This window comes from Callionymus lyra, chromosome 10, assembly GCF_982586985.1.
Source record: "Callionymus lyra chromosome 10, fCalLyr1.hap1.1, whole genome shotgun sequence".
Classification (NCBI taxonomy): Eukaryota; Metazoa; Chordata; class Actinopteri; order Syngnathiformes; family Callionymidae; genus Callionymus; species Callionymus lyra.
In genome coordinates, this window is record NC_141827.1 from 28884202 (window position 1) to 28906587 (window position 22386).

The window sequence follows — 22386 nt, forward strand, 5'->3', positions numbered from 1 at the left end:
ATTTGGCAGTGAGTGAATGATACCAGCAGAGACTGCAGCGACTGCAGCACAATAGCCATTCTCTGAATCTGCCGCTGAATCCACGGAGGGCCTGAGTTTCACCTCAACATGTTTAATTCAAAGCCCAGATATGAGAGGATCGACACGACCACTCATTATAACAGCAGTAGTAGTTTAAGCAGCTCATCTCTTCGCTTGAGTCGTCACTCCGGCCGCTGCAGAGAACTGGAATTTCTCAGCTATTGATTGATTTAAGGAGACTAGACTTTCGACAACTCGAGTGTAAAATGTCATTTACAAGGGAATTGAAGTAGAATTAAAAATTAAAAGTCAAGGAAAGAATACATGGGTTAAGATAAAATGGGCTCCAGGACAAGAAATAACATTTAATCAAAGAAAATTGATAAAGTAGAAGAAAAGTTACGTATTAAAATCATACTTTTTTAAAAATCACAACCAATATATTACACAACATATATATATATATATATATATATATATATATATATATAACATACGCTGAACGCCTAATTATTTCTATATATATAATATAGTGTATCAATATCAAATAATAAAAACAATTGTTGTTGTTATTGAAATGTGTACTGGGATGTGTATTGAGATAACTTCTTTCATTTGTTTTCAAACCAAAATATTTCCAAATATCAGCTTTAAAAGCTGCTGGGGTCGACTGTATCCTCTCGTCCTCGGTCACCCCCGGGATCTCTCACGATTTCCTTGTTTCTTTAGCAGCGGAGGACGTGATGATTGCTGCCAACTTTAGTATCAAGGATATACTTGTAGTATTGTCGAGTACTTGACTCTGGTGTTACAGAATTTACAGACCACATGACTCTTGACGAAGTCGTAACTGATTTAATTTGTTTTGAAACCAAAATATGTCCAAACATCAGCTTTAAAAGCTGCTGGAGTCTACTGTATCCTCTCATCCTCAGTCATCCCAGGGATCTCGTGAGATTCCCTTGTTTCTCTAGCAGTGGAGGACGTGATGTGCGATGCCATCAAGTCGTCTGAAATTAAATTGAAAGAAAGAAAAATGAGAATGTGAATATTTTTAAAAAAAAAAAGAGAAGCCAAAAAAATGAAATCTATATTTATTATTCAAAAGATAAAGCAGTACAGTGTCTTGATATATCACCATATTATCATTTTAATGTTTAATACATATATATGATACATCATATCCATACTTTCCGCTCATATCAAAACCTTAATCCCATAATCCACCTGAACATACTCTCTTCTTTTGTGGTATCTCGGCGAGGTTTAAGTATAAAATGTCATTATTACAATCTCTGAGAGCTTCTATAGTTGGATTTAGTTTGTGTTATATAAACACTTATAATACTGTATTATGAAGGTCAGCAAGACTTTAGAACAAGAAGGTTCTTGGTTCAGATCCAGCTTGAGACAAATCTCAAAATCCAAAGTCTTTTTTTGTGTGAATTAGTTGTGTGTGTGTGAGAGTTGTTGTCTGTCCTTGTGCGTCATGATGATAGGAACATGCCCCCCTCCCTTCCCTCTTACCCCAGCTAGCAGGGACAGACTCGACCCTGTGTTGATGAACGATGAATGAATCTGCTGATCAAGTGTTAAAAAACAAAACAATGGCTCATTCTTTGAAACCAGTGCTGCTTGTGTTCGCTCAGTTCCACTAGTCAAACGTACTTGAATGGATCAAAGCTGTGTTTTCAATTATTGTTTATTGTCATTAAACAACAAAAATCGTCTTTTTTTTATATATACAGTATAAAGCATGGATGCAGAATTATTTATTTATTGTTTGTCAGTGTGGTCCTCCTGCACTTTAAAATGTATTTCATAGCTTTAAAACGTTTGCTATTTAAAAAAAAAAAAAAAAAAAAAATAGCTTTTCGCTTCTTTCCTTTCTTTTATTACATATTTATTATTTATTTTGTGCAATGTTTTTCTACTCTGCTGTCAGAACACACATTTTCCCACTGTAAACGGCAGTAAACACTGGAGACAGCTTTACTGAACGTGTCCAGTGACAACATGATGTCGGCTGACTCGGGTTAATTCACTGTTCTGGTTCTCTTGGATCTGTCCTCAGCCTTTCACACAGTTGATCACCAGATCCTGCTGAGAAGACTGAGGGGTGAAGTGGGACTGTCTGGGTCTGTGTTACAGTGGTTCTCATCATATCTTTCTGGGCGCAGTGTATCTGCCAATCAAATGGGGTCTGAATCGGCAGAGCTGTTGTGTGGAGTCCCTCAAGGCTCTGTTCTGGGTCCTTTATTGTTTTTGCTGTACTTGATTTCCCTCGGTAAAATCATTCAGAGATTTCCTAATGTTTCTTACAACATTTTTGCTGATGACATCCAGCTTTACTGCTCTTTTGATCCAACTGAGCCCCAGAGGCTGAACTTAGTCAATTGTTTGCTAGAAATCAAACAATGGCTGAGTGAAAACACTTTACAGCTAAATGTGGACAAAACTGAAACTCTGGTGATTGCTCATGATGATAAGGTTCCAGGGTTGAGTCAGTACTTGGCTGACTTAGGTCAGTCTGTCAAACTGAGCCTGAGAAACTTGGGTTTTGTATTTGATAAAGACATGTCTCTAGTGCAACACTGCAGAAAACTGACCAGAAACTGTTTCCTTCAACTGAGAAAAATCTCTAAACTTAGGAAAATATTGTCACAACATGATCTGGAGCTTGTAATCCATGCGTTTGTTTCTTCTCGTCTAGACTATTGTAACAGTTTGTTTTCATGTCTTAACAAGAAGGAGCTGTCTCACCTGCAGTTGATTCAGAATTCTGACCCGCTCAAGTAGAAGAACTCACATTTCTCCGATCCTTCAAACTCACTTCACTGGCTTCCAGTTTCTTTCAGGATCAACTTTAAAATTCTGGTTCTTACTTTCAGATCTATTCATGGTCAGGCTCCTCCTTACATCAGTGATCTGATCCAGCCTTACACCCCAGCTCGGGCTCTGAGGTCTGTGGATCAGAATCTACTTATGGTTCCTCGCACACGGTTCAGGACCAGAGGAGTGAAATCTTTTCAGGCTGTTGCTCCTAAGCTTTAGAACGATCTTCCTCTCTCTTTGCACTTGATAGTGTCTACTGACTCCTTTAAGAAACATCTTAAGACGTTTTTATTTGTTCAGGCTTTTCCTTGATTTTCTGGAACTCCTTTTGTGTTATCAGTTTTATCTTGCCCTTTAAAGTATATACTTTATTGAGTATTGTTTTGATTGTTTAAGCGCTTTGTGACCCTGGTCTGGAAAAGCGCTATATAAATAAAAATTACTTACTTACTTACACGGTTCAGGACCAGAGGAGAGAAATCCTTCCAGGCTGTTGCTCCTAAGCTTTGGAACGATCTTCCTCTCTCTTTGCACTTGATGGATCTACTTAAGCGCTTTGTGACCCTGGTCTGGAAAAGCGCTATATAAATAAAAATTACTTACATGCTTACTTACTTATTTACAATAGGATGAACAAAGGATTATATTATCTTCACTTAAGCATAACGGAAATTAATACATTTTCTGTTTTTAAGAGCTGAATATGAGTTTTGTAAGATTGATATTAAATGATACGATGATTTAAAAAAGTGAACGTTTAAATTCCTTCCGTTGGTTTTAAAAAAAACATTTTAAAAGGACATTGGAATGACGTCGTTTTGTCTATATTTGTATATAAAGTGTCTGTAAAGATTCATGAACGCAATGCAGTCTGTTAAACCAAGTCAATGTCTTACTGTATTTATCACCATTTTTTTGTGTTTTAAAAAACCATTGTGTAGCACAACGGGCGAATTAATTTTGTCGTTGAAAACCTTTTGCGGAGAGAAGGTGAGAGGAGGAAGTGGTTTTGCGAAGCCTCGAATGACCAATTCAAGCTAAACGCTTCTGCTTTTATTGTTAGCCTGTTTTGTTTTAAGGGCCCTCGTGGGCTCTCGCCTTCTTGTTCAGTGTGATATAGTGACACAAATAGCTGAGCCTAATGGCCAGGTTGATGATTTAACTGACCGGAGGGGCTTTGAACAAAAACGCAGGAGTGGATTTTGAGCCTTCAAACATTTTGTTTTATAACTCTTCCAAGTACGCTACAATTAATTTAGCCCGAGTCGGGGAATCTCGGAGCTGTTCATAAATGTCACCTCGATTGTCTTAATGCAATATATATATATATGAGGAAGTGCAGCACATCCTGGCTTCGGGCGCCGAGGCGACCGCGACGCTGTGTCTGTAATCCTTGGCCCCCGGGGGGACGTCTGGCAGAGTGTAAAGCGTTGACATGGTGCTGTCGCCTATGTTCTCTGATCAAAGATGATGCCGCCCGTGATCTCGCAACACTTCCTTCAGTGTGTCGACTACCGACACACACACACACGCTTGTCTAACTAGAACTAGACTCCAGCCATGTCGCATCCCCAACATTAAAAACGTTTGTGGTGCGTTGACTTTTAACTTTTCTTAATCTTCTCCTAGCGTGATGCAATCGTTGCCAAGTGTTGTTGTTTTTTTGTTTTTTTTTGTTGTGTACGCTCGCAGGGTTTGTTTGTGTTCCTGTGTGTGCCATCTATAACCGAGTCTTTAGGGGATTTTATTAACAATCCACAGTCCCGGCGCACCAGAGGAGGAACGTTATTCTTTTTCTACTGTTAAAGCAACAGGAAGTGTCTTCTGTTGAAATCTTTTGTTTTTCTGATCAACAACCCGCTTGTGTATCTTAGGGGTGTGTATTGGCTTTGTATCACGATTATGGGATGTCAACATTTACATTTTTCCTACATGTGTAACCGACCTGTGACAGGTAACACACAGAAGGTTCTCTCTCCATTCAACAACCATTTAATCCCATTACAGTAAACCCCTTCTAGTAGTTATCAGACCCAGATCAATAAAATGACCTAATTTCATCTTTTTTTCGAACATAAAAGCACACTTAACATCATTTAATATTCTCAGAAGTCGTCACTATGCCTTATGTATTAATTCTGTAGTTTTCTTTACTTGGTGACCTTGAACCAAATTTAATCTGGTGCATGTCATTCAAAAACCTGTCAAAATGTATGTCTCGTATGATTATATTATATCTTCGAAGCAGTATTATATTTTAAAATGTTTAATGAAACTTTAAATTCCTGTACAAGAACAATAAAAACTTATGTATGACTGAAATTATGTACTTCTTGTATGTTTAAAGCTTGTGATTTGTCACTGTCAGTAAAACTTTACATCAACTTTAAAAGCTGCTGGAGTCGAAAGCGCACACCTTTATCCTCTCGTCCTCAGTCATCAAGGATTTAATTGTTCCTTTAGTTGCAGAGGACATAATGACTGCTGCCATCTAGTGGCTGGAAGTTAAATTCCAACACAAAAATATTTGAATGTTATTTATAAATAAAATGTGTTATGCAAAATTGTACGCAATTAATTTAAATATATACCATAAAAGATATATTTTTATACGGTATCCAAAATACAGATTTGCGATACTAAAGTGTATACATTTTTATGTAGCTGACCTGATGTTAACAGATAGTTAAAACTTTCTAAACTAACTTTTTCCTAAATCTGTCTGTCTCGTCCCACAGTCGATCACGTCCAGCATGACGACCCCAGGCTGCAGATGAGAGGCAGGAGAGCCGCCGTCGACCCCTACTGGTCGTATTCAGGTAAGTTCCACGTCTTCAAACCAACAACAACAAAAAAATCCCACCGCGCGTCGTCCCGGATTTCGATCCCGCCTGAAAAAAGAATGGCGATGATGAGACTCACAAGACGAGTTTTGGTCACAGCGGGAAATTGGAGAGATGTTGGTGTAAAAAGTGGAGCTAATTGGAGAGAAAAGCTCCACTTAGAGGTAATGAGACCACCAGTCCCGCCCCCTTCTCCGCCTGCCGGGCCTCAGCGTGAGCTGCAGGTACAGACGGCTGGTGTCCGCCGTCCACGTTTCAGACAAAGCCAGGAAGTCTTATGAGCTGCTGGGAAAAGCTACCTTGAAGGAGGGGAGGCTGAGGAGGTGCTGGTCCTGAGAGCAGGAAGACCACGATGCTGCTCTGAAGAAGAGCTTTAGAGTCGAGGTACAAACCGAAAGTGAGAAGGCAAATGAAGAAAGACACAGTCGCCTCCCGCTCGTGTACGAGACCTGCTCTGGCTCTTCAGAGAATTTGTCTGAGAGCCGCAAACAAGATGGCCGACGTCACTCTGTTGACACCTAGATAACATTTGACTGCAAAACATATTTTATTAAAAACAAACAATAAAACAAAATAAAGTGTAAAAGATGAACATTTAGTACATTTGCAATTCAACAGTGTTTTTGTTGTTTAAAATATATATTCTTTCATGATTTTTAAGCTAAATAAATAGACAAACAATTGAAATTAAGTAGAACAGTACATTTGAAATTCAGTAAAAAATATCCTTGACTTTTTTTTATTTTGACGATTTAGCGTTACAGGGTGCTACGGGTAATCTTAACTGAGACTATCAAAGTACCTAAAAGAGAAGATAAACTATTTCTGTGCGAACATTGTGATGTCATATGCTGTCTGTGATGTCACTTGAAACAACGACAATTCATTTATTTTCATTTAATTCATTTAGTCCCAGCTACTTCGGGTGTGAGGCAACAGTCGCCAGTGTGTTATGGTCACACGCATAAGGACGATTTGTCAATCAACCCCTGTATGTTTTTGGACTTGGAGAAAACAAACGTGAACACAGTTTTTTATTTTTTTAAATACACTATATAAGTATTATGGTGTTGAAATATAGAAAGAGAATAAATCATGATTTTTGTACACGCATACATTTCAATTTTAATAAGAAAGAGCAAACAAGCTATATAAAAATAAACATAACAATTTCAGAAAAAAAGGAATATTTCCCTTTATTATTATTATTTTTTAAACAGTATGTTGACATTAAGACATATTTTATGATTCAAAAGCACTTTTTGTTGTTTTAAAAATGTAATTTATTTGATCGTAAAGATAAAAAAAAAAGAAAATTAGGTACAATATCAGGTTTAATATGTCTTTATTCTATTTTATGAAATTATTCAGATTATTATTTTGTATTTTCGATTTTGCGTTACAGGGTTCAAAAAGTTATCTTAACTAACACTATCCATGTACCTAAAAGAACACATAAATAATGTGTGCGAACTTGCCAGCTTGAGATGTCTAAGTTTAACTAAGGAAAAAACAAACCAACAAAAATTGTCTAACAAGGTTCTAATGATTAATTTTTTTTTTTTTTATATATGTATTCTATCTATCTGATGACATTTCAACAAACTTACTGTAATTGAACATCACTTGTGTTGTTTCTAAAAACCTTTTTTAATGATTTTCAAGCGAAAACCAAATACATATTTATCAGTCACTGTTTTTCAACCCTTTTAAATACATTTGAATGTTTTGGAAAAAATCGTGACATAGACTTGACCTCGAATAATTAATTATCGTAGGTTCCTCGCGTGTCAGCGGGTTAAATACACAATACTGAGCTAACTATTCAGTACAACGACACAGGTTAGTTAACTTAATTTAACTTATTCATTAGCACTGAACACGGATCATCAATCTGTTCTAGTCGGTTACAGTTCTAACAAGGACGTATGTGCCTTATTTTTTTTTTTGGAGCTGATTTATATTCAAGAAGTACAAGTATTCACACCTGAGACCTCATTGCAAATCTGGCCGACCTTAGGGAATAGGGAGGGTTGTGCGCTTTTGATAAAAGTACCTGACTAGATGAGCCAGAGAGTCTCGGTACAATTGTCCTCAGCGGGTTCTGAGGGGCTAAAAACAGAAACCAGTGGAGAAAAAGAAAAACATTTTTCTTTGCTCTTTTAAGGCCATTGTGGCGTAGGAAACGTTCACACCAAGGAAGTACTTGAACTCGGGGGGAAATACTGTATAAGCCTCAATCCTCGGGAATACAAATCAGTTAAAGCAATTCAAGTTTGCAGGAATCAAAGTTTTAAGAGTAGTTATGCTTCAAGTAGACACTCTCTTTTTTTCACCCCGGCATTTTTTCTTGAAGGTTGATTTGACTTTCAAGTACTGTAAGTGCTTTTTTGAAAAAAGTGTTTTGACGGTAAATGGAAGGTTCTGCGATTTGAAGGATTAAAAAGGGACAGATTGACCTTTAAGAGTTTCAGTTATTTTAGGAATAGGTTTGTGTTGTTGTTAAAGGTTAGAAAATACGTGTATGACCCGGGGGCCGCAGGCATCCCTCTCGCTTTTCTAAAGTGGCCCTAATGACCGTTTCTCTTTTATTTTGTTTGGTACCTCATTTGCGATACAACTCCTACTTCATTCTACTTTGAAATTCCTTGTTCATTTTATTACATTTAAATCAAAGTAAATTATGTGTGAAGATTTTGAATTTCTTAACCTTGGGTTAGAAACTTCATTAGTGAGTATACCTAAAGTCAACACAAGACTACATTAAGATGTTGAAAACAAGCCCAATGTTACATTTGAAAAAATGTAAAAATTAAAAGAAAAAAAAAAAGAAGATTAAAACGTACAATTGGATTTTATCATGATACTAACGATGGTTGATACCGGCTCTAAACTGTGACGCATCTAGATCAAGAAGAAAATGGTCTGAATCATTCCGCCCGGCAGACACTGTGACGCACCACACCAGCCAAAATTCTTCTGTCCAATTGCATCGCAGCTCTTTGTTTTTTGGGAAGTGCAGGAACGTGTCTTCAGTTCACAGCTTATCCTTCCTTGAACAGGAACGCTCTAAAAGAGGTTCTGAAACGTGTCCGACTCGTCGCCATTTGGTCCTTGTCAAACTCGGTTAAATCATTTCACTGTCCTATTTTTCCAGCTCCGCGAGGACGGAACGTTCACTCGAGGACTGAGGCTATCGAATATTTCTAGAGCTCCAGTGTTCTCCTGAAAATTAAATCAATTAAAGGGTATAAATATACTAATACAAGGAAGAAAAATGAGATGTAATTTCGTAATAAAAGACCAACTGCAGTTACTTTTAGAGAAACACAGAAAAAAACACAAATAAGGACACATTTAAGAAAGCTTTAAATAATGTGATCGCATTAGTAATATTGCCTTAAAATAATTTCATAGCATTAAAATACTTGTTGTGAATAGGATTTAATAGAGATGAAAAAAGTGCAGCCTCGGGGGCCACAAGCGGCCGTAAGACTGTATTTGTGCGGCCCTTTATGAGGTCAAATATCACATAGAAACTAACAATTTTATAAAGTATTTTTTGTAATTGTAATTCTTGTGAATATTTCTCACGATGAGTTGAGTGAATATTGAGATCATATTTAGAAATGTATTTTCTATCAGTTTCTTTTATACAAAAGGTTTATCAAAAATGAGTTTTTTTTGGTTACTTGCTTTTTCTTTCCAAGTCGTCCCATCATATTTTAGCTCTTCTTGACGGCCCCTTATAATAATTACTGTATCTGTTGTGGCCCCTTCTATGTCGGGCAGTGTGAGAATAAGAGTTCCAAGCACAACATTACCTACCCTACCTTTAATGACATTCCTTTGACAGCCATCATTTAGATTACTATCTATTTCTTGATGAATGTGTATTTGTTTCACCCATATTTCAGACCAGAAAGATACCATCTGTTGAATCTTGAAATTCATTGTAACGATCTAAAGAGAGAAACAATATTTCGATGATAGTTTCAACAGAGAGACGCATTTAGTCAGACGTCAGTCTGACGTGCATCTAAACTTCTAACAGCTGTTGAGGTTGCATCTTAAGGATGGACAGCTTTGACTGGACTGTGACCTTTTTTTTGAAGGATGATTTCTGTTTTCTGCTTTGGCAGAGCAGAAAATAATTTTCACTTTTAATCACGGCGTCTGTGGTATTCGTTTGAACTTTGTTTTATTTAATCTTAGAATTGTTTGATTTAATCTTAGAATTGTTTGATTTCATCTTAGAATTGTTTGATTTCATTTCAGAATTGTTTGATTTAAACTCAGAATTGTTTGATTTCATCTTAGAATTATTTGATTTCATCTCAGAATTGTTTGATTTCATTTCAGAATTGTTTGAATTTATCTCAGAATTGTTTGATTTCATTTCAGAATTGTTTGATTTTGTCTCAGAATTGTTTGATTTCATTTCAGAATTGTTTGATTTTATCTCAGAATTGTTTGATTTCATTTCAGAATTGTTTGATTTTATCTCAGAATTGTTTGATTTTATCTCAGAATTGTTTGATTTCATTTCAGAATTGTTTGATTTGATCTCAGAATTGTTTAATTTCATTTTAGAATTGTTTGATTTAATCTTAGAATTGTTTGATTTCATCTTAGAATTGTTTTATTTAATCTTAGAATTGTTTGATTTAACCTAAGAATTGTTTGGTTAGATCTTGGAATTGTTTGATTTTATTTTAGAATTGTTTGGTTTAATCTAAGAATTGTTTGATTAGATCTTCTGAATTATTTGATTTTATCTCAGAATTGCTTGATTTCATCTCAGAATTGTTTGATTTAATCTTAGAATTGTTGGATTGCCTCTTAAAATGTTTTGATTGTGTTTGAAAATTATACGATTTTCTGATGTTTACAAAACAAACATTGTCTACGAATCTGGCTCAGGATTCCAAAAACACCAGAATATACTGTAACAGATATACAGTTCAAGATTATATTGACATGATTTATTAAACATATCTCTTATTCATGAACGAATCCATCTACATAAATATAGATCTATAGGCTATATAAATGTATATGCAAGATGACTATTTATAAGCATGCTGTGTATAATAAGGGGATACTAATGCTTCAATACAGTCACAAATTCCTTAAAGGTTTTACATAAATTTGTGTATTTGTACCGTGACCCACAAATGCATAATTTACGAATGTTGCGCAACTCAATTTATGAATGTTTAATATCGAATACATGTACACAGATCTCAAAACTAAGACTACTTTTGCCCTGTCCTGCCGTGGTTACCATTAGTGTATGTCTAAACAGGATTTGTCTGTAAATGTATCACTTGTTGTGATGGCGGAACTGTGTCTCGATTTATAAATCAAGTTATCTATTTGCAGATCCACATTCCTAACCGTATTATAACAATAATAACCAGAGGTATAAGAGTTCCTACTTTCTTCATCACATACAATGTTTCTCCAAGGATCTGCTTTTAGGCATCATGGAGTGAGTCTTGGATCACAAAGAGAATTATAAAACTGCTGTTCATTAGTTGTGGTACAGGTACGAAAAAAAACAACCTCCCCACAAAACTTTATACATTATAATTTACATAATAAAGCGAGTGCTTGTTCTAAAAGCACACAGTTATTTTCCCTGCATGGAGATGTGAGATCAAACCGCACAAAGAAGTTAAAACCCCAGAGGCTAATAAATGTACCAGAAACTGTCCTCTCATGACCCACTCTCGGAATCCACCGCTTAAAAAACTCTATGCAAATGAATGTATTCATATTTCAGCTGTTCGTGCACAGCAATTATCTTCTTTTCACTGCACTTAGCAACAGTTCTGATGTGTTAAATGTTGATAGTGAAGTGGTTTATAAATACATCGCAAAAGGAATGTTTGGGTTTTAGCGTTGGGACTCGTTTGAAGAGCCTAATTCTTGCCACTCAAGCCAGCTGTCTGTTTGTCCTCCGAAAAAAAAGAGGCAACACAGAATCGTCCACCGCCTTGGAACAATAATAAGCCACTATGGCTGTGAATAGATGATTGACGGGTGAGCCTTCGCTGCTAAATGGTTATTAAAGTCATTTTCTCTGGACTCGTGTAGACAAAAGAGATGCACAGATTGTGTTGGATTCAACAGTTTGAACGTAACATACACAGGGCATAGCAACTCTGTTGAGCTTCGTACATATTTTTGAGAATTAAACACACCAAAGAACCATGTCGAGACTCAAACACAAGTGTACAAACAACATTTTTCCAATCTTGTCCTGGAAATCCCTTTTCATCAAGCGTTAAGTTTGTCCCTCGTCTGGGGGCACATATTGACAGTTGGATGCTGCGCAAACAAAAGATTGCAAAGCTGCAGTCCTTCATTAAATAACTACAACATCGGAAAAAGAAGCCTGGAGAAAAAAAGAAGGACTTAAGAATACAATAAATCCTCAGTTCTGATGTATGATATCACTTCAATGTAGGATTTATAACAATCATTTATTCCAAAGGCTTTCTATGGAAGTAAATGTGTACCATTGAACTTTGATCGTATTATTTTCAAAAAAATTCAAATTCGTAAGATAAATTTGTCGTCCATATTCTTTTCAATGCATGAATAAATTCTGTGTTGAATTCAATATGTGTTCAAATAAAATGAGTGTATAAAATTCAACATGAGAATCAGTGTAACAAGTAACTGATCCACGTCATCAGGTTACGCTGCCAGGTCACAGGAAGTAGGAGTCAACCATGGGTAACCATCATATGTGTGGGATGTTAACACTGAATTATTTTACAGCATATTTCTTGAAATTATTTTATTTACATTTAATCTTTTTTACCTACAAAATGCAAATATGTCCAATTTCAACAAATTAATACATATTAAATAAGGATGGTTTCCAAATTTCAGCTCCTTTCATTAATTGTACGGAACTGTAATCCAACTGAATTTACTCTCTTCTGTCCTCCTACCGTATTTTTCTCTTAAATTTGTCTTGTATTTCCTCCTTTATTTGTAATTTCTTTACAATTTTTTTTTTTAATTAAAAATAATTCATTAAATTGTTTACACTGAATATTTATTTACATTGAATCCATAACAAACTGAATTTTAAATTGAAAAGAATTCGGAATGCAAAAAGTATCGGTGAATTTGAAAACCCATACCATTTCAAGTCTTTTTTTTTCCCGCGGTACAATGTCCGATGGCATTTGCTTCCATCATATGTACTTTCTCTCTCGTACACATTTGAATTTGATCGAGTAAAACGATTAGAAATTATAAACCTTGAAAAACAATTTCCTATCATGTACGAGCCTCCGCGCTTACATGTTTATTTGCAGCAAAATTTAATGAAACGTGGGACCGACCGAAAACATTTGATATATAATTGGTTCACATGGAAAGTAAGTATCATAATAAATAAACCTCGTAAAGTGTATGATTGTCTAAGGAAATACATCTGTAGTACCTCGTCTTTGACGTTTTCTTTAAGTATGAAAACAATGTATAGCGCTTTTCCAGACCAGGGTCACAAAGCGCTTTAACAATCAAAACAATATTCAATAAAGTATATACTTTATATGTCAAGATAAAACTGATAACACAACAGGAGTTCCAGAAAATCAAGGAAAAGCCTAAACAAATAAAAGCGTCTTAAGATGTTTCTTAAAGGAGTCAGTAGATCCATCAAGCGCAAAGGGAGAGGAAGATCGTTCCAAAGCTTAAGAGCAACAGCCTTGAAGTATTTCTCTCCTCTGGTCCTGAACCGTGTGCGAGGAACCATCAGTAGATTCTGATCCACAGACCTCAGAGCCTGAGCTGGGGTGTAAGGCTTGATCAGATCATTGATGTAAGGAGGAGCCTGACCATGAATATATCTGACAGTAACCAGAATTATAAAGTTGATCCTGAAAGAAACTGGAAGCCAGTGAAGAGTTTTAAGGATCGGAGAAATGTGAGTTCTTATGCAGTGATGCAACAATAAATGTACTTTTTATCTATACAAAAAACAATATGATGCTTCTTGTTTTTTAACGGATGAAATACCCATCGTATAACTGATATAAAAAATAAAATTGAAAATCAAATAACACAAAAAACTCTGAATAAAGGGGGATGATAGAAAAGGGTTAATCTTACAATTGGCAAAAGGTTCTAAATATATTGAAAATATATTTTGAAATTGGAACTACTGGATCTAATCTTCTGCCTAATCTTGAAATGTTCTTATTTAGTATGTAGTATGGAAGTGTATATCTCTCTAAGGCCAATGTTCGATACTTTTGATAAACTGCCAGCTATACGATAATGTTATTTACTGAAATCCCCTGACGATACGACGCGATACAAGTCCCTTTTCTTCACGAAATTTGACCCGTGAGTCTTTTCATATGCCTCCATCTTTGTTCAGGTTTGTTGCTTCTTAACTTCTCTGTGAGTGTCTCAGGACACAAAGGTGTTTTCAGGGTGCCTCGGAAATCGATGTTACCATTGTGTTTTATGACGCTAAGAGGCTAGAGCCGATGCATCTCACAAACTGAATCCCATTCAACTTGAATCTGCCGATTCAGCCACAACCATAATATTTGTATGTATGCCAATCGGTGAATCTCCATACCTAGTATGTAGAAAGTATTAAAATAAATCTGTGGTACCTGACATTTTTCAAAGTGAGTCGCAAACATTTCTTTTGTCGTACGTCTGAAAAGTCTATAGTCTTGACTACTCCACCAAAGTAGAACGCAACAGCTCCCCCTATAGGCCGCACCAACAAGCAAGTCCCCCCTTCCACAGGAACGGCGTAATGACTTATTAAAATAGATTAAAAGGCAAGAGACTTGATTAGGATTTTAACTCTCGACCCACCTAACTGTGGACAACAAAGGGAAATCCAAATAAAATTGCAAGGTTTGCATCATGTCATCCTTTGTGAAGCTGCTGACGCCCATTTCTTATTCATGGACTTCATCAAGATTAGCCTCGGACAAACCCGTGTCATGCTGCCGCCACTTCATGCCTCTCTCTTGCTGATGTCACATCAAACACGCTGTTAACATAGTTCTGAAGGAAGACTTGGACACGGCAAGACGCGTGTTTTTGAAGCAGTGAACGTTGTGTGGAGCTCTTGTCTTTCACGGCGCATACCAAGAACACAGCTGTCGGAACTGGAATCCTTATCTCACTGATGTCTCGACTTCCTTTTGAGAGGCTCTTACGATCCTTGATACCAGTGACCTGAACGGTGGAGTTTGATTTGGTTATTTCAAGCATACTCTGTGTGTGTGTGTGTGCGTGTAGGTGTGTGTGTGTGTTCGTCTAGTAATGTGGCATACCCGGTAGAATAAAGAAGTGCATCACTACATTTGACATTTGTACGCCTTTTCTTGCCATCTGAAATATAAATGTGTCCAATGTAATGAAATTGAAACCATATATATCAAAATGTATTACAAAGATTTACATAATGTCTGCTCCTTGTGTTCATTGCAAGGGGGCCGATAGGGGGGCAGAAGACCCCCATGAAATGATAACTTTTAAACCATCTCTCTCTCGTATACAGTATATATTTATATGTCATAATGCATAACAAATATCTTCCGAATTTTTGTTCCTTTTGTTAATTATAAGGGGGCAGAAAAGGGGGGCAGAAGACCCCCATGAAATGATAACATTTAAACGATCTTTATATATATATAAAGGGCATGTCAAAATGCATAACACATATTTTTCTAATTTCTGTTAATTTTGTTATTTTAAGGGGGCAAGAAAAGGGGGCAGAAGACCACAGTGATCAAATATGTCCAATTTTGATTGAATTTAAATCATCTATGTATAAATGTACATGCCACAATGTACTACACATATTTTTCTAGAACTTCTCCTCGTTTTGTAAACTTTTAGGGTTCAGAAGACCCCGTCCCCATGAAAAAAAATTCAATTTCCAATTTCAACAAAATTTATCACATATCTTCAGAATTTCCCTGTCTTTTGTTAATTGTAAAGGGGGGGGTAAAACAGGGCAGAAGACCCCCATGAAAATTAAAATAGTTGCAATTTTTATTTAATTCAAACCATATATATGTATCGTAATCCATTAAAAAATATTTTTAGAATTCCATCCGATTTTGTCAATTGTATTGGGGCGCCAAGGGTGGATAGAACATTCGAATATGTCCAATTTCCACAAAATTTAAACCATATTTATACATCATAATGCATGTCATTTATCTCCAGAATTTCAGCACCTTTTGTTAATTGTAGGGGGCGGAAGAAAAGGGCAGAAGACCCCCATACAAATTCTAACCATATTTATTACATACCAAGTAAGGGGTTGTATGGGTTATTTGCTATTTTCCATTCAGGTTATTTTCTTCTTTTTCTTCAGACAAAGGCAGGTTTCAGTCGGCGGTTCTAAAAATCGAATTTGATGCCTTCATCTTTATTTATTCAACATTTGAAACGTGCGTTCATTAAGGCTGTCCTCTCACGTCGCCTCACACTGTGTGTTTAATTGTCATTTCTGCGAGACTCACGAGTACGTTTTGTGGCGCCGTGTCTTTAATGAAACGTCGCCACCGTTGCTGGGATTGAAACGGATGTGACAAGATGATGGAGCCGTTGAGCAAAGCTTTGATTCTCTCCTTCATGTGGCTTATACCCCCCCTTAGTCGGACTGTTTAATTCCACCTCACTGAGGTTGACTGTGATCATTAGCAATGATCCACTTTCCACTCATGTCTCACATAATGAAGAGAATGAGGTGTCATTTTCAATCAATTGCTTTGTTGATCCAACTTAATTAGTACTTGGGGGATTACAAACAAAGAACCACGGTAACTCGCTGGTCGTCATCTCTGCGGTGGAGTTTCAAATCTGCAGATGCGTTTTCTCTGGAAGCTTCTGCGGCCTCTCCCGCCTCGACGCGGGTCTGCTGGAGTGGAGTGATACACCGCGCTCATGTTTCTGGGTCAGTTTCAAAATGTGACTCTGGGGTTTGTTTGGTCTGACATGCTTGAATTTATGATTCATACAACCTCAATTTGGCCGAGTGCATGGGAAGGAGGTGTATTTTGTCTCGTGTGGCTTTTACACCCTCTGACGGCCGCCCGGAGGGAAAGTGAGCGATGTAATGTTGTCATGGTACCGAGGAGAAGGAGAAGAAGAAGTTCAGCCTTGCAGAGTGGGATTAAGCTCTCCGGACTTTTTCCGTACACAACAACCACTTGACTCCTAAGCAGAGCTCGGGGACTACGTGGGATCGCGAGGGAAATGAAAATGATGACTTCTGGTCATGGAAATAACATTTTAAAGATGAAATAAATAACAATTTAATCTGCATTAAAAGAGTTATTGATCAAATTTGAGGGATCTAAATTCACATCTAAAACTAGAGGTAAAGCAATATGGTTTTGGGTTCGCTTCCAGTTTAGGGCAAACTTACCTGGTGGGTGACTTGTTTACACTTTCATGACTCTGCGCCGACTGAGCCGACACGCTGTGGGCGGGATTACGTCATTGGGTGGGATTTACAATGTACGTCACATTATGGCGGACGCCTATGGGGTCAGATTACTGCCACTGATTTCAGCGAGTGTGCCTTGGTTGTTGAATACTCAAAAACACTCGCTCAATCAGTCATACGTGTGCGTACAACATGTCATACACGCGCGCTCTAGCTGTCATACATGCGCTCAACTTCACTGCTGCTCACTCAACATTTGTCTGCTCACAACACAAGTCTCGCGCGCTGCTGCATTTCAACATCGTTACCATGGGAGTGAAAGGAGTTGTCAGAACGCTTAATGAAGTTTGACTTTATCAAACTGTTTTGTTGACATTCCCTTTAGCACAGCTTTATCTAGTTGATGCATAAAGCAACCCCAGTCAAACGTTTGACTGTATCTTTTATTCTATCTGCCTTATAATTCGGTGCGCCCTATTTATGAAACAGTTCTAAAATAGACCATTGATTGAAGGTGCAATTTATAATCAGGTGAGCCCAAGTTCGTAAAATCATTTTCCAGGCATCCGTCCGTCTGTCTCGTGGATTTTACCCAATCAGTGGCGTCGTCACATGTAGCCTTGGACCTGTGCCATTGTTGGTTAAAAGTTTCATTTTATCACTCAATTGAAGTTTCGTTTACTTATAAAAAAGCTTTTTAAAAGATGTTGTGATGTCTTCACATAGGAAGTGCCCGGACCAAAATAGCAGGGCGGACCAAAAAGGAAGTTACACCGGCTGCATTTTCAGGGTGTCCCGCCTCTTGCCTTATAGATATCAGCCATTTGGAGACCCAATTCATCGGAAAAGCGGAAGAACTTCTTTAACAAAATCTTCTCTGCGCTGTCTTGAATTGTAATTTTGACTTTATTATACAGTATCGTTAGATAGTTTTGCAGTGAATTTATGACTTTAAAATCAGAGAAATTCACAATTTGAATTATGCACGATTTCATACTCGGTCAATTGTTCTGGCTTTTTGGAATAGCCAGAGTCCAATCTACAATTAAAAGTGTATTCAAAAAAAAAAAAGAAGAAGATAAATAAAGAAAAAAAGAAAATTGCTCAAATGGAAACCTTGTATAGTTGAAATAAGGATAAACAATCTTCAAAGTCATGTTAGTTTGTGCCGTAAAAAACTATAAAATGAAATTAATGCATACATTGAAAAACCATAAGAAATTAAAAAGTATGTATGTAGTATTAAAAAAAAATATATGAACCCATCAATACACGCATAAAGGAGTTCACTGAGCAAGGTGTCGACTTTACTTCTTATTTACTACCCTCACAATAATCCTTCAGAAACTACGTTGATCAATAATAAAAACATATATAACATGCCAGAGCTGCATTATAACAACACATGTACTGTAAATTGAAAGATCAAAGTTTTAAAAAAGAGCTAAAATGTATGTCATTTTCCAAATAAAAACAAGAAAAAAAAAGAAAAATCGAGAACCAAACGTATGGTAATTAGACCTGAAAAAAACACTAAAATACGTGCGTCTTCGTCTCCCTCGGCTTCAAAGGGACAGTCTTTTGTGGTCTCAGGGCCTTCATATTAAGCTCCTTTATTGTGTTGTTTTCCATAAATGTAAATCATGATTTCCATTAGCGCGCTGTGCAGCGAGAGTATCGGCAGATCCACTTTTTGACTCCGTCGAAAACACAAAGAGCCTGATTTTAATATCACAAGCCTCCATTGGTTATTTTTGCAGCGGCATGTAAAAATAGTACCTTTTGAAAAGACTCATCTTGTCATATTAGCGACTCAGCTGTAGGAACACGTCAGTACTATCTGTCAGCCGTCTTTATTGAACTGCTGTTTATTTAAATGACGACTCCCGGAGCAAGCTATGATTTTTCCCATTCCGAGTTCCGTCAAGTCTAAAAAGTATTTTCGCTGCTTAAAAATTAACATTTTTGTAGTCTGCTGATATGTGGCTGCAGACGGTGTCGCTTGTTTACTCGGAGGACGGATCTTAGCAAATAGGTCAACTCGCTTTTTACGAGTCAGTCAGCGCCGTCGTATGCTAATGCTAACACACGTGTCAGTGATAAATATGTAATCGATACACAATTTATGGAGATGACCAAATCTGTAAAGAAGCAATACATCATGTGAGTAAAAGGTGGTTGGTGTTTGTTCCAGGGATCAATAGTGGGACGGTAGAATCGCCACCTCCTGGGGGTTGCTGGGTATTCTAGTGAGACATGAAGACACACAAATTCACTGGAGATCATTCCTATGCTTGAAATGAATACATAGTACGTTTGCGTTAACCTAACAATCACTGTTGACAAGACAAATGTTTGTAGGACACAAACAAAAACAAATAATAGATTTTTTTTGTTTTTTAATTTTCCAAGTGGACCCTTCAGTTTAGAAATAAAAACACATTGATTGAGACGGAGGAGGGCAATTAAACTTCCTCAGGGGCCACATTCTTTTCCTTCAAATAATTTTGAGGAAAAAAAGATCTAGAGTTGAACTAGTTAAAATAAGTTGAAAAATAATACAGTCGCTATAAATACAGTCTAGGTTGGGATATACTTTTTATTTTTTTCTCTTTAAAAAACTGACATGATAACTTACAGCTTACTTAACCTTTTAAGTGGCTTGTTTTTTAATACATTTAACTGTATATAAGTCTTTATACTATGTACAACCGCTTCCGGTAAGCCTTTGATCGGCTGCTACGGACGAGAGCTCCTGCAATAATTGCCAAAAACAGTTGTTTTAACGACTATTTGTCTGGATATTATGCTCATATCACTAAAGATATGTCTCAAGACTCTGTCGACTCGGACTCTGTGGAATATCGTTTGATCTCTCGGGTACCGGGCGATTTCCACAAGCAATCAACTAGGTCTGGAGTACAGGTCAGGATGAGATGCGCAGTCGCGATCGCTCTGAAGAACTCTGAGGTCATCGAACGTCATCCATGTTTGATCGACGTTCCTCTCACTGAAGAGTGTGACGACACGTCAACGCTGCCGTCTGCCCAGACCTCAACGAAAGGTGGTAAGATATTTTCATTTCCTCTCTTTAATTCGGCTTTTACAACAGAGTTGAACGTGAGTGACAGCTGTCACCCACCTGACTGCTGCTGTTCGCTTCAAAAGATCTCGCTCTGCGCGCCTGTCAGTGACGCGGCGTCGTCAGTGACGTCATCGGTGCTGAATGTAGAACTTCTGAATGTTCGCTCCATTACTAATGAATCCTTTATTCTTAATGATCTTTTCACAAGAGTTTATTTGGATTTATTATGTCATCTGAGACTTGGCAGAGAGAGGAAGAATTTATTCATCTGAACGAACTCTGTCCAGTAGGGAGCCTCGCCTCTCTGGTCGTGGGGGAGGTCTTGCTACAGTTTATAGGAAGAGTTGTTCTAGCAAAGTGATTCAGACACTGGAATTCACTTCTTTTGAGTCTCAGATGGTCTTGGTTGGTTCTACAAGACCTTTCTATTGTGTATCAATCTACCGTCCGAACTTGAAAATTCTGAAAAAACGGTGGGATGGTGGAAACTGCTGGTTCTGATTACATCAGAAAATTGGTAGCAGCAAATAAGAAAAACCCGAAAGTGTTGTTTGACACGATTCATTCTCTCGTGTCTCCTGCTCATTAAATCACGCCTGTCTTCTGTGAAGCTGACAGCAATGCATTGTTGAGATTTTTCATTGACAAAATTAAATTGATCCAAGAGAATCTCTCCCCCTTTGTTTGGAACCCCTACTGTCTCTGAGCCCCTCTCCTCCTCTTGGTCTTCCTTCAGTGCTGTATCTTTGGGTGATATTTCGGCACTAGTGAACAAGATGAAACCCTCCTCTTGCTCAGATGACCTCCTTCCTTGTAGGCTTTTTATCAAAGTATTTGATGTAATTGGCCCCTGGGTTACCAATATGGTGAACCTCTCCCTTTCCACAGGGGTTTTTCCCAATGCATTTAAACATGCCACCTGACTGACCTCAGTAATTTTAGACCTATTTCTAAGCTCCCTTTCTTGTCCAAGATCTTGGAGAAGGTGGTGTCTGAGCAGCTGTCTTTGTTTCTGGATCAGAGCAACATTCATGATAAGTTTCAGTCTGGCTTCCGTAAAAAACATCACTCTACGGAGACAGCCTTACTGAAAGTGTCCAGTGACATCATGATGTCGACTGACTCGGGTAAATCCACTGTTCTGGTTCTCTTGGATCTGTCCTCAGCCTTTGACACAGTTGATCACCAGATCCTGCTGAGAAGACTGAGGGATGAAGTGGGACTGTATTACAATGGTTCTCATCATACCTTTCTGGACGCAGTTTTAGTGTATCTGCCAATCAAATAAGGTCTGAATCGGCAGATCTGTTGTGTGGAGTCCCTCAAGGTTCTGATGTGGGTCCTTGTTTTTGCTGTACTTGACTCCCTCGGTAAAATCATTCAGAGATTTCCTGATATTTCTTATCACATTTTTGCTGATGACATCCAGCTCTACTGCTCTTTTGATCCAACTGAGGCCCAGAGGCTGAACAGCTTGGTCAATTGTTTGCTAAAAAAATCAAACAATGGCTGAGTGAAAACACTTTACAGCTAAATGTAAGTAAGTAAGTAAGTCATTTTTATTTGTATAGCGCTTTTCCAGACCAGGGTCACAAAGTGCTTAAACAATCAAAACAATTTTCAATAATGTGGACAAAACTGAAACTCTGGTGATTGCTCCTGATGATAAGGTTCCAGGGTTGAGTCAGTACTTGGGTGACTTAGGTCAGTCTGTCAAACTGAGCCTGAGAAACCTGGGTGTTGTATTTGATAAAGACATGTCTCTTGTTCAACACTGTAGATAACTGACCAGAAACTGTTTCCTTCAACTAAGAAAAATCTCTAAATTTAGGAAAATGTTGTAACAACATGATCTGCAGTTTATAATCCATGCGTTTGTGTCTTCTCCCCTGGACTATTGTAACAGTTTATTTTCATGTATTAACAAGAAGAAGCTGTCTCGCCTGCAGTTGATTCAGAACTCTGCAGCGAGAATTCTGACCCGCTCAAGTAGAGGAACTCACATTTCTCCGATCCTTCAAACTCTTCACTGGCTTCCGGTTTCTTTCAGGATCAACTTTAAAATTCTGATTCTTACTTTCAGAGCTATTCATGGTCAGGCTCCTCCTTACATCAGTGATCTGATCCAGCCTTACATCCCA

General features: G+C 37.5%; 1 protein-coding gene across 1 annotated transcript in view; it reads left to right on the plus strand.

The window, feature by feature from the left end:
* ca16b (carbonic anhydrase XVI b) overlaps positions 1-22386 on the plus strand; it is a 149480-nt gene that overhangs the window by 25713 nt on the left and 101381 nt on the right. Inside the window, exon 2 of the mRNA XM_087801891.1 lies at positions 5595-5675. Within this exon, the coding sequence (XP_087658017.1) occupies positions 5595-5675 (81 nt within the window). The remainder of the gene's footprint in view (positions 1-5594; positions 5676-22386) is intronic.